The 18,553-nt window shown below is 35.4% G+C and overlaps 1 protein-coding gene across 3 annotated transcripts in view; it reads right to left on the reverse strand.

The window, feature by feature from the left end:
- IleRS (Isoleucyl-tRNA synthetase) overlaps positions 1 to 8,341 on the reverse strand; it is a 77,490-nt gene extending 69,149 nt beyond the window's left edge. For 2 of the 3 annotated variants that reach the window (XM_083130959.1, XM_083130957.1), the window contains exons 1-2: positions 8,188 to 8,341; positions 6,054 to 6,197 (exon numbers count right to left, since the gene is read on the reverse strand). In XM_083130959.1, coding sequence (XP_082987085.1) covers positions 6,054 to 6,172 — 119 coding nt within the window. In that variant the 5' untranslated portion in view covers positions 6,173 to 6,197; positions 8,188 to 8,341. The remainder of the gene's footprint in view (positions 1 to 6,053; positions 6,198 to 8,187) is intronic. The other variant, XM_083130958.1, reaches the window with a different exon arrangement.
- Positions 8,342 to 18,553: the final 10,212 nt, after the last annotated feature.

Below are 18,553 nucleotides of genomic sequence, written 5' to 3' on the forward strand. Positions count from 1 at the left end.
AAATTATGGTGGAAAATGGGGAAACAATAGTTAAAAAATTGCATTTTTAAGCCCGATTTTTTTAATGGAGGGGTTTAGTCTAAGGCTTGATTTTTTTTTCATGTGTAGACCTACCTGCAGGGTGTCTGTAAATAAAATATCAGTGATTAGAAATGCACCCCTTTTTTACAGCATGGTCTCAAACATGGCCATTCATTGAATTTTGACAGTTTTCGGGGTTAAATATCTCAGATGGGTCCCCTTTAAAAATTCTGAAATTTGGCACATAGGAAGCCCTTCACGAACCTAACTCACAGTAAAAATCTCAACTTTTAGATTCAACTCGTTTTGGTCAATATGAGGTAACGTATGTCACCTAATTTCTGACGTTGCAAAGTAAGGTTAAAATATATCCCATACTTAAAATAATGAAGTCTTTTCTTTTTCTTTTTTAAATTTGGGTTAAATAAAGGCTCAGAAAATATAATAACATAAGGTTTTAATACTTGACTTACCATAAATTGAAATTACAAGGTATGACAATTGAAAATCTACGAAATTTCATTGCAAAAGGTTTTGATTTATTAGGCACCCACGAGCAGTTGGTATTGTCAGCTCCAAAACTAAGCTTCCCCAATATTTTTATCAATGTAGCAGCACATGCAGCTTAAGATAGGCAGTGGCATGTCCAGGAATTTCAAAAGGGAGGGGAGGGGGGTTACATATACTTTTTTAGTATACAGCCCTGTTTTTGCCACATTATCCTGCCTTTGACGTAATTATTTATGGAATACTAGGCCAAAGGTATTGGTTATGACCCCCCCAAACCCCTCCTTGGGCACTCCACTGAAAGTAGGCTATTTATTTTGGAGTGTCAAAGCTGGTAGAATATATTATATTTTGTTTCCTTTATTTTCCACTTTTTTTTCCTTCCAAGAAAAGACATTCGTTGAAATAGATGTGTCATGCACAACAGAAGATTCAGAGAGATGTTTTGATAGGATGTGAGGCAAGCCTGGAATTGATTTGTGCACGTACAATCTCTGCTGTCATTCTTCCTTTGCCTAATGTGCCGAGAGTAGTGACTTGTGAATGTTCGTTATCTGTGACAGTAAATTGAGTGTTCTGTAATATTTTTAACTGGAGAGGACTGTCATAAATACCCTTTTGGTAAGGTTCCCAAAGACCTAACTAATCTTAACAAAGTCAGTGAAAATGATAACACTTCTTAGGTCAAGGCTTAGAGACAATATGCAAATACCATTAAATATAGCTTTTTATATGGTAAAGTATCAGGCGCGGAGCGTCCATGTAAGCCGTGTAAGCCGGGCTTACACTTTATTAGTTATAGTAAAATGTATGTTATTATATGGCAAAATTCCTAAAAACTTCGAAGTTCAACTCGGCCCGATACCAGTCTTCGAGATCCTGTTTGTTAGATTGCAACACTTCAGCACCAGGCGGCACATGGGATCTCCCGCCTTCTGCTTGTGGAAAGCTGTAAGCCGTCTGAACGTTGCCTTACAAATTTCTAACCGCGAAGGAGCAGTGCCTACCGTCGCCCACCGTATCTGGATGGAGAAGAACAGGGAATATAGGGAGAAGAGCGGGCCAAACCCTACGTTTGTAAACCTACGACCACAGGCTTACAGCAGCGTTGCAAACCTCATGTTTAGAAAAAGTGTTGTTCATGGACGTCCGCAGTATTTCCACCAGGGAGGATTAAGCAGGTTTTTTTTTTTTTTTTTAGGGGTTGGGGTAAACTAGGTATATTTCCCTTCTTAAAATATACTAATTCAATTTGAAGTTAACATTTTTCTGCAACGCCCTTGCAATAGTTAACAATTTGATGTGACTGAAATGAAATTGTATGTGTGAAAATGGTTGACATTCATTTTTCAGAAAGTCTCCTTGCCTTGTCCCTTCTGGACATCGATGGTGTCTTTTAAACTCCGAAATTGTGCTACATACTACTAAATTGTTCTGTGATTTTTCATATTATTAATATTAATTTATAACAAAAACATAAATACAAACTCGAATAGTTCAACCAACGGCATGGGTTCGACCAGGTTCGACGTTATACGTGAAAAGTTTGAAAAAATTCAACCAGAACGAAAATTGGCCCTCTTGTTTTATTTATATCCCCAACTTACAAACGACTTTTTAAACTTGTGCGAGATTTAGCACCATTATGCTTAGGTTGGCTTCACTGAATACGAGCCAGCGAGAGACAGGTTCTGCAAGAGGAGGGGCTCCAGCGTTGTCGGGTATGAATGGTTGACGGCAAAGGAAATTTGAGCCGGTGGTGCTTCAAGGAGGTTTTTTCCAGGAACAGGGAATTCTGAAGCAAAAATCTAACAGGGAGGGAAAAAAGGAGAAACGTAAAAAAGGAGCGGGATACGGGAAAACTAGATACACATTGATGTACTAAATTCTTGTTGTTTCTGTTTTTCGCTTGTAGGAGAGCATAAACATCAGAACTATTAAGATCTCTGTTTTCCGTTTATGTATGAACTCAACTGGTAATAATTGAGCTAAAAAGTGCAAAAATAAATAAATAAATAAATAAATGTTAATGAAAGTTGAAGATTGAACCAATTTTACAAATCTCATGTCAAATGTGCCCGACCCTGTGGCCGAGTGGTTAGCACATCGCGCTGCGACACCAAGGGTTCCGGGTTCGAATCCTGGTCGGGCTTGGTTGTTTGTGAATGTCCATTCATCAATTTCATCATTTCATCAATCATCCCCATCTTCGCAAATTAACCAAGAGGCCCAAAACGCGAAGTAAAATAAACTAAATCAAAATAAAACAAAACAAATCATGTCAAATGTGAATCAAATATTATTAATTACGTAGTCAGTGCTTCAAACACTCTTCGAACAGCGTTCGAAAAGCCTGTTTATGATCTTTTAGGTGCTAGATTTGTTTTTACATTATCCTAAGAAAGCACTTACATGTCCTTTGATAGAAATTTCTGGATATGTCCCTACAATTAGTGAGCATTTCTTTTATAATTAATATTGTATTTTTTTTTTTTTTTTTACTAAATATAGGGAATTTTAAGACAAAAGAGGGAATTTATTTATATCCGAAAGGGATATTCCCCCCACAGTCCGAAAGATCACTGCTTTGAGCAATGACCAATTTTGGATCTGGTTTCTTTTTGTTTCCCCGTTCTTGTTGTCGAGGTATTGCTTTTGCGAATTCCATCTATTCAAAGTGGACTGTCGGTCCTGTGCTGTTGTGTGTTAGTGAAGTGCATTATGGAATAAAACGAGTGTGATTGTGCGGTGGGGTGGAGAACTTGGTGCAAACGCTGTTATCCAGCAAGGATTTTGCTGCCAAGAAGAAACTTGTGGATGTAGGTAGGCCCATCCCTTCCTTCTCTAGCAGGCATAGTAACAGAAACGAAAAATAAAGTGCGCCGATTTTGTGATTCAGGGTACGAAGCTGATACTTGGTTATGCGGTTGTAAAAAGTATTCTGCACTTTTCTGTTTCCTTCTGTTTTCGTTTCTTTATTATTATTATTATTATTATTATTATTATTATTGTTCATTTTATCTAACTTTGCATATTTTTTATCGTTACGTTACTCATTGTGATAGGAAAAAGACTGACTTAATTATCAGTTGAAATGTAGGAGATACACAGCCTAGCAAAGAAAACACCAATCCCAGAGATTTATTCAGAATTTTTAATTTGGTGAAAAATTCTAGGGAAGTGTTCTGAAAAAATGGGGGGGGGTCGATGTGTGTGGATAAATCACTAACCATATCAGCCCAAAAATAAGCACAACGGGAAATAACCTTCATCATGATAGGCTTACACTGTTGGAAAGGTCACGCTCCGCCACTGTAAAGTATGTTGTGATCTTCACAAGTACCACTTAAAGAAAAGGTTAAGTAAGGTAAGGTAAAAAAAAGTGTCAAGAAAGCCTTATACCAGTTAAATCAATATGCCTGATATGTTGGAGTAAAAGTTTCATATGTGGAGAAAGTGACTCACTTAAATGCCAGAACTGAAATCATGTCTTTGTGCCAAGCCACGGAAAACTAAAAGAAATGCATGAAGTCTGTTCTGTTTTTTATGCATCTCCTGTTTCAAAACTGAGGAGGCTGATTGCAGAAAAACAATAAAGTGATCTTGCTCGAAAAACTATTCACATCCTACAAGGAGTGCAAAGTAAACTGGAAAGTTGCTTTTCACTAAGTATTAAAACTGAAGAAAAGGAAAGCAAGTGTGACAATCCTTTGTGTGGCCAGTACAATCATATAATTGAAATTATAAGAAGAAAAATGTAAATGAGCAAAAAACTAATGTAGAAAAGGTCAGAATCATCAGTTTGATTGCTACCACTTCGTTAAGAAAAAATATGTGATGAACTGAAGGTTTCTGATAATTTACTTAGGAACTTAGTGAAAGAACAAAGAATCCTGCCTGAGTTAACAAAGAGAATGAATAGGAAACTGGAGCTGACAACACCACTGGTCATGGGTACCTAATAAATGAAACCTTTAGCAATGATATTTCGCAGACTTTCAATTGTCATACCTTGTAATTTCAATTTATGGTAAGTCAAGTATTAAAACCTTATGTTACTATATTTTCTGACCTTTATTTAACCCAAATTTAAAAAAGAAAAAGAAAAGACTTCATTATTTTAAGTATGGGATATATTTTAACCTTACTTTGCAACGTCAGAAATTAGGTGACATACGTTACCTCATATTGACCAAAACGAGTTGAATCTAAAGTTGAGATTTTTACTGTGAGTTAGGTTCGTGAAGGGCTTCCTATGAGCCAAATTTCAGAATTTTTAAAGGGGACCCATCTGAGATATTTAACCCCGAAAACTGTCAAAATTCAATGAACGGCCATGTTTGAGACCATGCTGTAAAAAAGGGGTGCATTTCTAAGCACTGATATTTTATTTACAGACACCCTGCAGGTAGGTCTACACATGAAAAAAAATCAAGCCTTAGACTAAACCCCTTCATTAAAAAAATTGGGCTTAAAAATGCAATTTTTTAACTATTGTTACCCCATTTTCCACCATAATTTTCGTACTTACAATACTATTTCAAGCAAAACATACCTGAATATCATAGGAAGTATACTTCATTAGCTACAAAATGAATTTTGTTTCAGGTCTATTGGTTTTTGAGATATTAATATTTCTGAAAAGTGTAATATGAGCAAAAAAAAAGCCATGCGCCATGTTGGAAAAATGGCTTCCCCAGGAGAACTAAAGACAATATTTTATTTTGAACATTGGTTTTGATATCTAGAAACATGTACAAACCTATGTACTAAAAATGATTTTTTTCTAAAATAGTCATGCAACCACCATTGGATGGTTTGGCATGGAATGACTCGGAAGTAATATATAAGATGCATACTTTCTTGTTTTTTAATGGATTTTTAGTCATCTTGCTTCTACTTGACACAGGAGAAATGGATTTCAAGACCGTAGGCTTATAATGTATTCTGTACTGAACGAAACAAGGTATTAGTTTTAATTTCACCATTTGCAGATTCTAAGATATTAAATCTTATTTAAAGCAGTACAGAATTTCATATTTCCGGCTGAAAACATACTGGGCATTGGCACAAATAAAAGGAAAACAGTTTGTGTGTCTAGGGGCTAATGCGGTACTTCCTAAAGCAAGACCAAACCGAACCACCATTGCCTTCAAAGAAATAAATATTTATTTCGGGAGGAAATATGAATATTGCTATGTAATCCAACAACAACCACAAATAAATTGTCATCAACATAAAGTTTTGTGATGTTGAAAAGTCCCAAACACCATCAAGGTAATTGAGAAGAATGTTCAACTTAGCACTGAGTACAACCTCTATAATGATCCAAACTACTTTCTGCCCTCCCCTTAATACTGGCAAATCTAATAAAACTACTCTATCTAGTAAGAAAAAAGTGAAAAAACTACATACTGCAGAAAGAACAATGCTACAACGATTACTAAAATTTAATAGCAAGCTATTCCTAAAATAAACTAACAATGAATGACACAGAACCTAGAAATACACCTCCATCTACTAACCTTGGTCTATTCTTAGACTGCTTGAGGCATGTCTGAAATACATCAATTTCTTTCCAAAATTTTTGAATCTGTTCCTCTTCCCCTGGAAAGTTTATGGTCTCAGGAACTGGCTGAACCATGATGAGACACACAATTTCCTATCACCTGCAAAAACAAATTTTAAAGGCATTCAAATATATTAAGATTTCGTTAAGAATACATCACAAAATAAATTGGGAGGTTCTGAATGTGTAATTCCAACATTATCGTATTACGTACATAATATTTGTTAGCACACATGAATTGGTTTTCTGACGGTTTTCCGTGCAGAATGATATTGTCTATCAAGCTCACATATGCCTATGTGAGTAGGTTAGCTGTATCAGGTTTGGTGCTCTTAATTATAATTACACTAGTACATACTTATTTTTGCATTTATACATTTTAAGTAGGCTAGGATTGTAAATTTGATTACTTAGTGTTTCCAGATTTTCCATCTCCTGCAGGTGTATACAACATTTTCCTTGCAAACAGAGTGCTTGAAACAGCAGTGACTTATGAGTGCCATAACTTTTACAACCTCTTTTTTACATCATAATTTCTACTTCCATCTTACTCCCAGTTTTCTCTATGCCTTCTTTATCCTCCTGTGCAACTTGTAAAAATCATTAAGCAATTGGAACAATTACCAATAAATCTCTTTATAAGGTCAAATCCTAGATAGCAATGCATTCAAAACCTAGTTATTTGCACTACTCAAAGTGTTCATGCACTCAATATTTTTTTGTTTTCTAGCACTTAGTGATGGATGAATTCTTTGAGGTAGTATTTATACACAGGGTGAAGGTGAAGCTAGTTCTTGAGCTATTTTCGGCAGGTTTTAAACTGCTTATGTGCATGATCTATGAACTGGTCTGTTACACAGATATGCACGTTCTTTAGTTGTCGACGACTGGTGCTGGTGTGTATCAAGTTTCGTCCGTGTGCATTTATTTTCAAGTGGACGACAAGTACTTGTTCAGCACACCATGGAGTTGGAAAATACCGCAAGCTATTCTGACATGGACTACTGCTGCTGCTGCTAAGAAGTCACACTGCGTAGGTATAAAGGATTATTAGTCCTAAATGCTTTCTTTGTTAGGTTAGGCAGGTCAGGTTTAGGGCTATTAGAATTAAAATAACTTCCATAAATACTTCCATAACCCGATCATGTGATTCCTGGTCTTCAATGCTTTGCTATTCTCGCCACCTGGTGAAAATAGTCCCACATGACACTCTCACTGCGTAGTGAAAGTAGTCGATGATCATACTGCCGAACTTTAGACCTCAAAATCATTGAGTGAATCTAGACATCGTTATAACCATATGAAAACATGTTTTTCCTTTAACACCTGCCAAATAACACTAGATAACACAGTATATTAATTGGCTCTCTATTTTCTCCTTTTTAAAAAAGAAACATTCAGCTACTACATCCCCACCATCGACTACGGTCCACAGGAATTCACTTATTCTCTCTAAAAAATTATGTCGTCGGTGTACCACTAGATATGTTACGTAGATTGCAAGATCATACAGTATTATGGTATTTCATGACTATGTTGCATCATTCAGTTCCTGTTTCCACATATCGTTCCTTCAATATCGCTGCCATGATTTAACTAGCAAGTTTTCTTTATTTAAATTTCTCTTGCGAAATTTTAAGAATAAATATTATAATACAGCGATCGGCGATGTTCACCAGAGTAGTTTTCGGTTTCAATTGTTCATTATGTATGAATAAAAATATCCTTACAAATAGATTACCACCATTTCATCATTCACAGGATTTGCGTTACAAGTTTTCTGATTGATTTGGTGTTTTAAGTCCACATTATGCACAGTAAGGCTAATCGTGACTGGACCTACAGTTTAAAGTGGGATCCGAACCACTTGTGCCTCTACCGGGTATCGAACCCGGCACCTTACAGGTGTTCTGACTAGCATAAAGAACCTTTTCATGATCTTCACAAAATATTTAGAAATAAGAAACGAACCAGTCGGCATCAGTATAGATCCTTCAGCGCACATGTGTTTTGGTCTGCAACGTTGACAATATTGTTACAGTAAATACTCCTTTCAGAGCTTGTTCGCAACACCTTAAAAACACACTTACCTGACGTTATCAAATTTTATAAATATTTTCACTGCATTTGTATTGCAAACTGTATAATGATCTCACTTTGATAACAGCTGAAATCGACGAAGCAAAATCACAGAATTTCCTGCGGCAACATTTTCAGCTCTTCGTCTTGTTGTATTCCGATGCTTTGTTGTTCATAAAATGAAAGAACGAGCAATAAGGCATCATTAATGAGGAATTACACACTGGTCACCAATGTGATGGAATTGATTTTTTTATGGCCGAGTCTGCTTTACTCTCCATATCAACACTTACATTGGGGCTTGATTGCATAAGTCCTAGACAAATTCTCAATGCTTTTCTTTGTAATATATCTATTTTGTCGAGTGGACTGGATTTTGCTCCGAAAAAGGCCTTGTCTGCTGCCACGCACGTGTCAGCAGTAAGAATAAGCTTCAAATTTGCTCCTGCCACGTAATTCGTCTGCTAAGAGGATGTTACAAATCTTAAGAACAGATTGAGACTAGAGAAATGCAAGTTTATGATTAGTGGGAATGAATGTACAGGAAATTTAGAACCTTTTTCTTTGGTAGTGTCTGCTGCCACGTTCTTTTTCTGCTGGAACCTTAAGAAAGATGCGCGTGGCAGCAGACTCGTCTTTGCCTTATCGTGATTTCATCATGCTATGTGTGCAATTACGTCTGTAACACATACTGTGAAGTTGTAGCGATTACTTTCACAAAAATGTTTTAAGATTATGTCCCTTAGCATTCTTCTAATAATAAAACTAAATGCTCTCGTAGTTAGGTTAGGTTCTGTTAGCATTAAAATAATATGGCTAAATGCTTTCTAAAGAAAAAGGCCGAGTCTGCTGCCACGCACGTGTCAGCAGTAAGAATAAGCTTCAAATTTGCTCCTGCCACGTAATTCGTCTGCTAAGAGGATGTTACAAATCTTAAGAACAGATTGAGACTAGAGAAATGCAAGTTTATGATTAGTGGGAATGAATGTACAGGACGGTAGTGATTGCTGCTACAACTGTTTCAAGCATTCCCATTGGCTGGTAGCTTTTTGGGGTAGTAAATAATCTGTGGTGGTTAAGTTGGCTAGTTGGGTTTGGTTACTGCACCTACTGGGTGCAGTGGCGTAAATATATAGTAAAGTGATGTAAATTGTGTAAATGTAAATTGTGATTGTGATTGTACTGTGTATTAAACATAAAGATCAAGTATTCAAGTGATACAGGTGACTTCTAATCCATACAAGTGTCAAATAGTATACATAATAGGCCGTAAAGGTCCTATCATTGATAATCAGAATGGAAGACTTAAATGATCTTCATGCGACCTCGTCTTTCAATTCTGAAAACACTGGTGATGACATGAATCCTAACATTTCACCCGCATTCTACATTGAAGTAGAGACTTCTCAGACAATAACCCATCAAGAAGATCAAGAAGTTATGGATAATTCTCTTAAATCTTCGAACGCAAGAATCTCGGCTCAGAACTTCTACGATTATAACAGTAATGGCCCTTTCATAGTTCTGATAGAGGGTACAGGAAGAAACGTTGGTAAACTTGCGGGCGGGAGCCTAGGTAACAAATTTCGAAAAGCAGAAATTTCAGTTAAATATATAGACCAAGGTGGTCGTAATAGGGTAAGAGTATATTTTAACACTGCTCAGGAGGCGAATAACTTTGTTAAAAACGAAGAATTTCAATCTCATCTTTCTATTAAGGCTCGCATACCTCAATCCTTAATTTAACGAGAAGGTTTAATATATGGTATAGAATTCGACGTCAGTGAGGAAGACGTAGTGGATGGCAGTCAATCATACATTCCTATCATTAGTGCAAAACGAATGAAGAAAAAGATTTGGAAAAGTGATGGATCGTTTCAGCTACGAAATACTAAACTAGTGTGTTTGACATTCCAAGGTAGACATCTCCCAGAAAAAGTAGCCATAAATAGCTGCATATATGAAGTAACACCCCGACAGAAAACAGTCATTCAATGTAGAAACTGTTTCAGATTCGCTCACACGGCCAACCAATGTCGTTCACAGTCTAAATGCGCTACCTGTGGAGCAATTAAACACGGAGATTCATGTAATCTCCCTGCCAAGTGTTCGAATTGCCAGGGGTCCCATTCAGCCCTTGATAAAAATTGCCCAATGTGGCACAAAGAGCGTCAAATCCAGGAACGTATGGCTCTAAATAATTTATCATACCGTGAAGCTAAACAAATGATAGAAGGGACTTATATTCCACAACCTAGCATAGAGGAAATTTTGAAGCCCACAATTAATTTTAAAGAGTTTCCACCTATTCAACAATATTCCAGATCACCACCCACTGACTTAAAAAATAAAAGCTCAGAAGAACAATCATCTACTAACACAAAAAACATTACAACTGTGGAGCCCATTTTCAATAATATAGGAAGACAACAATTTTCTTTGGAACACGACACAGTGGACCCAAAAGTAATTCCACATCCAGACATAGTTGAGATACCTAATATTGCACACAAAAAAAACAATGAACCTACAAAGCACAAGAGAAAATATCATAACAAGGCGAGACATATGGTTCCCAATAATCCAGATCACATAACATCAATAGCAGAAAGCTCCTCAACGGAGTCTGATATTACTCCTTCCTCATCTATAGGGAAAAATATCTTCCCTTCTGCTAATTCTACGAACAATCGACATTCTGAATGGTCGACAAAAATCATTGATCAACCTCCCCCATCTATCGGTAATATTCACGAAGTCTACACCTCACTTCTCAAAACAATACCATTCCTATGGTCAACTCTAGTTGAACTCAAAGAGTTACATCAACAAAAAGAGCTTTTACAAAATATCAATGAACTATCCATAAATCTATTAAATGTGTTACAAAACCTTACTTTCAAACAGAACAAGTAGGATACACATAGCAGAAGATGTTTCTCATTCAATGGAATATTATTAGCTTTTCTACACGAAAATTGGACTTAATGAAATTAATAACGGAATGTCATCCTTTCATTCTTTGCTTACAGGAAACTAAAGATAGACAGTACGAAACATACAAAATTGTTCATTATAATTGTTTAGGCCCACCCTATTCTGAAAATGAACGAGGTATTAGCATATATGTCCACGAATCAATATCATATCAGGAAATTCAGATATCCAAACACCATAAACTCTTCCGCGATTATAAAGTAGAAGCACGTGCTATCCAAATCTTCATAGAGGGGAAAAAAATAACAATAATCAATATTTATATCCCATCAAATTACAATTCTCTGAATATAAAACCGTCAGATTTAGAAGCATTGACAAAAAATACCCCTAGCCCATACATCATTGTTGGAGATTTTAATGGTCATCATAACATTTGGGGCTCACAATCATCAGACAGACTTGGGTCCAGCATTGCCGACTGGATAGAAAACAACTCATTTATTGTTCTAAATGATGGATCGCCCACCCACGTCCCACGCAACGGAAATAATCCCTCATCAATAGACCTCACTATAATATCAGAATCATTATTACCAAAATTTCAGTGGACCACAGCGGAAGAACTGTATGGTAGTGATCATTATCCCATTTATATTCATTCACATTTTATATCCTCACAACCAATTCAACATATCATATTTCCCATAAATCGCTGGAAAATTAATAATATATCATGGGAATCATATACAATTTTAATAGATTCTTATATACTTAAAGAACAAATAAATTCCTCTCAATCGGTTTTATACTATACACTACTCCAATATATCACAGAAGTTTTAGACATTCTCAGTTCACGAAAAAGAGTAAATTTTTCACGAATAATTTTTCCAAAAATTCATTGGTGGACTTCGGAATGCGAGACAGCAAAAGCCAACCGAAAAAGGAGTGAGAATTATTTTGCTTCATATCCTACCCTTGAAAATCGAATATTATGGAAAAAATCAATAGCACAAGGAAAAAAAAATATTTCTACAAGCAAAACGTGAAGCGTGGATTAAATATTGCAATTCAATAGACATGCAGGAATCATCCCGAAATGTGTGGCATAAATTTAATTCCTTACGTAAACCATGTCAACCTCGTAGAAAACCTATAGATAATAGTTGGCAAGACCAATTTTTAATGCTTTTGGCTCCTCAATCAGTACACCTTCCATATAAAAAAATAGAGGAAAATATTTCTAACTTTTCAGTTGAATTCCCTCCCATTTCTACAGAGGAATTAAAAAACATAATTAATAATATTAAACCCACTGCACCAGGTTTACATGGAATACCATACCAAGCCATAAAATATCTACCTAAAGCAGGTTTAGATATTCTTGTATCTTTTTACAATAACATATTCCGTACCGGTATAGTACCGAGGGAGTGGAAAGATTATAGAGTTCTCCCAGTTTTAAAAGCAAATAAATCACCACATTGTGCTACATCTTACAGACCCATAATGTTAATTTCAGTTTTGGAAGAAATATTCGAACGAACGATATACCTCACAATTACCTGGACACTAGAACGTCAACGTTTCTTTTATCCTACTCAACTTGGCTTTAGAATCAATTATGTCAGTCAAGATGAAATAGCTATCCTAAGCACTACAATTCAAAATAGCAAAATTAGTCGTTCATACTGTTATAGTCTTTTTATAGATGTGGAAAAAGCATATGATTCTATCAATTTACATATGCTTTGTAACAAATTAGAAAATCTTTTCATTCATCCTCAATTATCGTTAATCATATGGAACCTATATTCCAATAGAAAGATTTATGGATGGTTCTCAGAAACAATTAGTGACCCTCGTTTCACTAGCATAGGAATTCCTCAAGGTTCACCTTTAAGTCCTTTATTATTTAATATTTACACAAATGAAATTCACTCCTTACCTCTTTATCCGTTCCAGTTAGTACAATACGCAGATGATTTCTGTTTTTACTGTACTACAGATGATGCAACCCAAGGTATAATTAAGACACAGAGATTAATTAACACCATTAGAGAATGGTTTCATAATGCAGGATTAACCCTTAGTGAAAATAAATCCAAAATCATTTGCTTTAATAACAAACGCACAGATAGTTATCCCAATAATATTTTACAAATTTCTGACATCCCAGTGACAGATTCTCACAAATATTTAGGTGTACATTTTGATAGACGTTTTACATTGAATACACACATTTTATATTTATTAAACAAAGGTCAATAGTTTTTAAACATAATTCGTAGCATGACAACAACAAAATGGGAAGGCCACCCAAAAATTTTACTTCTCTTTTATAGAAATTGCTTTCGCTCATTTTTCGACTATGCAGCTTTCAGCTACGGGGGAGCAAAATCCAATCTACTCGACAAAATAGATATATTACAAAGAAAAGCATTGAGAATTTGTCTAGGTCTTATGCAATCAAGCCCCAATGTAAGTGTTTATATGGAGAGTAAAGAGACTTATTTGAGTCACAGGCGGATTCAATTAACAATAAAATTCCTCCTTAAATCATGGGAAAATCATCCTCATCCATTTAATAAATTGTTTGAAATACAAAAACAATGGGCTGAAGCCGATGTAATAAATCCTCATACCACCTCATATTTCCTTGTATACTGTCATTACTTATTTCCAGAACTTCGATCTAATACTTTCACTCTCTTACATCCTTTGATCTATCAACTAGATATTCCATTATATACTCAATGTTCAATCCACTTCAGAGATCTAGGTTTACATGCATTGTACAGAGAAAAATGGCCAATGCATGTAATGATTTACACCGATGGTTCTAAGAATAACAATAGTGTAGGATGTGCCTATTACATCCCAGAGAAAAACATTTATCAACAATTTAGATTATCTATAGATTCATCTATTTTTACTGCGGAAAGTTACGCCCTATACAAAGCCTAACAATATGGAATAGCGGAAGACTTTTAAAAAATTCTTCTCCTTACAGATTCGCTGAGTGTTCTTCAAGCATTATCTACATCCTATCCCAAATTATGTCACCAATCATATCTTATTATTTTAATTATTCAACAAATTCAACTTGCTTGCAAAAGAAACATTGACATACAATTCAGTTATGTCAAAGCACATGATATTAATGTAGGAAATGATAGAGTGGACATATACGCTAAACAGGCCAGAGATTTACAACTCATAAGTTTCAATAGGTTAATGTATACTGATTTATTACCACGAGTAAAAATCAAACTTATGGAACAATGGAATGAATGGTGCAAAGATCAATTTAAGTTTGTGGGCAACACATATAGATGGATTGCAGAATTTAAATCTAAAGTCCCTTGGTTCAACTCATACACACTCCCACGGCAAGTCATAGTTTTTATTAATAGATTAAGAACAGGACACGTACGTACACCAGCACATTTAGCAAAAATAAAAATTAAAACTCAAGAAAATTGTAAATGTGGCAATAATAATCCTGATGCTCAACATTTAATTCTAGAATGTCCAATCTATTCAGATCAACAAATCATACTCTACAAAGGTTTTCAACGTTTAAAAATTCCATTTCCAATATCACTATCATCCATTTTAACAGATTTATCCCCTTCATTAATATGGATGCTGTATGCATATTCTCGAAAATGTAGACTTGAAATATAAAGTGATTTTTAAGACAGCAAAATGGACAAAAAAAAGTGAATTATTTATAATAATTGTTATATATTTGTGATTCCGATTAATTTGTGAGACTAACTGCCAACTTTAGAAGAAAACATTAAAAGAAATAAAAAAAAAACAATAACGATGTCCAAAGTCGACAAGATAATGCTGACAGGGACAAAAAAGAAGAAGAAGAAGAACCTACTGAGTCTGCGTCTTTCATGTGGATTATTTGTGATCGTGTTGTGTATTAAAAATTTAAGCATTATAGATCAAGTGCTCAAATATACAAGAATAACATTTTCAAATGATACAGGTGACTTCTAATCCATACAAGTGTTATATAGTAGACATAATAGGCCGTAAAGTTCTTACCATCGATAATCAGAATGGAAGACTCAAATGATCTTCATACAACTTTTCATTCTGAAAACACTGGTGTTAATGACATGAATTCTAATATTTCACCCGCATTCTACACTGAAGTAGATAATTCTCAGACAATAATCCATCAAGAAAGTCAAGGTCAAGAAGTTATTTCAACCCAAGGCATGGATAATTCTCTTAAATCTTCGAACGCAAAAATCTCGGCTCAGAACTTCTACGATCATAACAGTAATGGCCCTTTCATAGTTCTGATAGAGGGTACAGGAAGAAACGTCGGTAAACTTGCCGGCGGGAGCCTAGGAAACAAATTTCGAAAAGCAGAAATTCCAGTCAAATACATAGACCAAGGTGGACGTAACACGGTAAGAGTATATTTCAACACTGCTCTGGAGGCGAATAAGTTTGTTAAAAATGAAGAATTTCAATCTCAACTTTCCATTAAGGCTCGCATACCTCAATCCTTAGTTCAACGAAAAGGATTAATATACGGTATAGAATTTGATGTCAGTGAGGAAGACGTAGTGGATGGCAGTCAATCATATATTCCAATCATTAGTGCTAAATGAATGAAGAAAAAGATTTGGAAAAGTGATGGTTCGTTTCAGCTACGTGATACTAAACTACTGTGTTTGACATTCCAAGGTAGACATCTCCCAGAAAAAGTAGCCATAAATAGTAGCATATATGAAGTAACACCCCGACAGAAAACAGTCATTCAATGTAGAAACTGTTTCAGATTCGCGCACACGGCCAATCAATGTCGTTCACAATCTCAATGCGCTACCTGTGGAGCAATTAAACATGATATTCATGTAATCTCCCTACCAAGTGTTCGAATTGCCAGGGGCCTCATTCAGCCCTTGATAAAAATTGCTCAATGTGGCACAAAGAGCGTCTGATTCAGGAACGTATGGCTCTAAATAACTTATCATACCGTGAATCTAAGCAAATGATAGAAGGGATTTACATTCCACAACTTAGCATAGATGAAATAATGAAGCCCACTATTAATATTAAAGAGTTTCCACCTATTCAACAATGATTGATTGATTGAGTTGGTGTTTTAAGTCCACTTTATGCACAGCAAGGCTAATCGGGACTGGACCTACAGTTTAAAGTGGGATCCGAACCAATTTGTGCCTCCACCAGGAATCGAACCCGGGACCACTTGATTACAAGGCAACAACGCTACCACTGCGCCATTGGGAGGCCCTCTATTCAACCATGTTCCAGGTCACCTCCCACTGATTTAAAACATAAAAACTTACTAGAAAAATCATCTACTAACACAAAACTTAATACAACTTTGGAACCCATTTTCAATGAAACAAGAAGGCAACAATTCTCCTTGGAACACGACGCAGTGGACCCAAAAGTATTTCTACATCCAGACATATTTGAGATACCTAATATTGCACACAAAAAAGAAAATAATGAACCTACAAAGCACAAAAGAAAATACCATAGTAAAGCGAGAAATATGGTTCACAATAATCCATATTACATACCATCAAAAGCAGAAAGCTCCTCAACGGAGTCGGATATTACTCCTTCCATATCTATAGGGAAAAATGTCTTCCCTTCTGGTAATTCTACGAATAGTCGACATTCTGAATGGTCGACAAAAAACACTGATCAACCTCCCCCATCTACCAGTAATATTCACGAAGTCTACACCTCACTTCTCGAAACAATACTACACCTATGGTCAACCCTAGTTCAACTCAAAGAGTTACATCAACAAAAAGAGCTTTTACAACATATCAATGAACTATCCATATATTTGTTAAATGTGTTACAGAACCTTACTTCCAAACAGAACAAGTAGGATACACATTGTAGATGATGTTTCTAATTCAATGGAATATTATTAGCTTTTCTACACGAAAATTGGACTTAATGAACTTAATAACGGAATGTCATCCTTTCATTCTTTGCTTACAGGAAACTAAAGATAGACAGTATGAAACATACAAAATTGTTCATTATAATTGTTTAGGCCCACCCTATTCTGAAAATGAACGAGGTATTTGCATACATGTCCACGAATCAATATCATATCAGGAAATTCAGATATCCAAACATCATACACTCTTCCGCGATTATAAAGTAGAAGAGCGTGCTATCCAAATCTTCATAGAGGGAAAAAAATAACAATAATCAATATTTATATCCCATCAAATTACAATTCTCAGAATATAAAACCGTCAGATTTAGAAGCATTGATAAATAATACCCCTAGCCCATACATTATTGTTGGAGATTTTAATGGTCATCATATCATTTGGGGCTCACAATCATCAGCCAGACTTGGGTCCAGCATCGCCGATGGATAGAAAACAACTCATTTATTGTTCTAAATGATGGATCGCCCACCCATGTCCTACTCAACGGAAATAATCCCACATCAATAGACCTCACTATAATATCAGAATCATTATTATCAAAATTTCAGTGGACCACAGCGGAAGAACTGTATGGTAGTGATCATTATCCCATTTATATTCATTCTCATCTTATATCCTCACAACCAATTCCACATATCATATTTCCCATAAATCGCTGGAAAATTAATAATATGTCATGGGAAACATATACAATTCTAATAGATTCTTATATACTTAAAGAACAAATAAATTCCTCTCAATCGGTTTCATACTATACACTACTCCAAATTATCATAGAAGTTTTAGATATTCTCAGTTCACGGAAAAGAGTAAATTTTTCACGAATAATTTTTCCAAAAATTCATTGGTGGACCTCAGAGTGAGAGTCAGCAAAAGCCAACCGAAAAAAGAGAGAGAATCAATTTGCTTCATATCCCACCCTTGAAAATCGTATATTATGGAAAAAAATCAATAGCACAAGGAAAAAAATATATTTCTGCAATCCAAACGTCAAGCGTGGATTAAATATTGCAATTCAATAGACATGCAGGAATCATCCCGAAATGTGTGGCATAAATTGCATTCCTTACGTAAACCATGTCCACCTCGTAAAAAACCAATAGATAATAGTTGGCAAGACCAATTTTTAATGCTTTTGGCTCCACCATCAGTGCACCTTCCATATAGAAAATGGAGGAAAATATTTCTAACTTTTCAGTTGAATTCCCTCCCATTTCTACAGAGGAATTAAGAAACATAATTAATAATGCTAAACCCACTGCACCAGGTTTACATGGAATACCTTACCAAACCATAAAATATCTAGCGAATGTAGGTTTAGATATTCTTGTATCTCTTTACAACAACATATTCCGCACCGGTATAGTACCGAGGAAGTGGAAAGATTATATATTTCTCCCAATTTTAAAAGCAAATAAATCACCACATTGTGCTACATCTTACTGACCCATAA

Source organism: Lepisma saccharinum, chromosome 11, assembly GCF_977018435.1.
Source record: "Lepisma saccharinum chromosome 11, izLepSacc3.1, whole genome shotgun sequence".
Lineage (NCBI taxonomy): Eukaryota > Metazoa > Arthropoda > Insecta > Zygentoma > Lepismatidae > Lepisma > Lepisma saccharinum.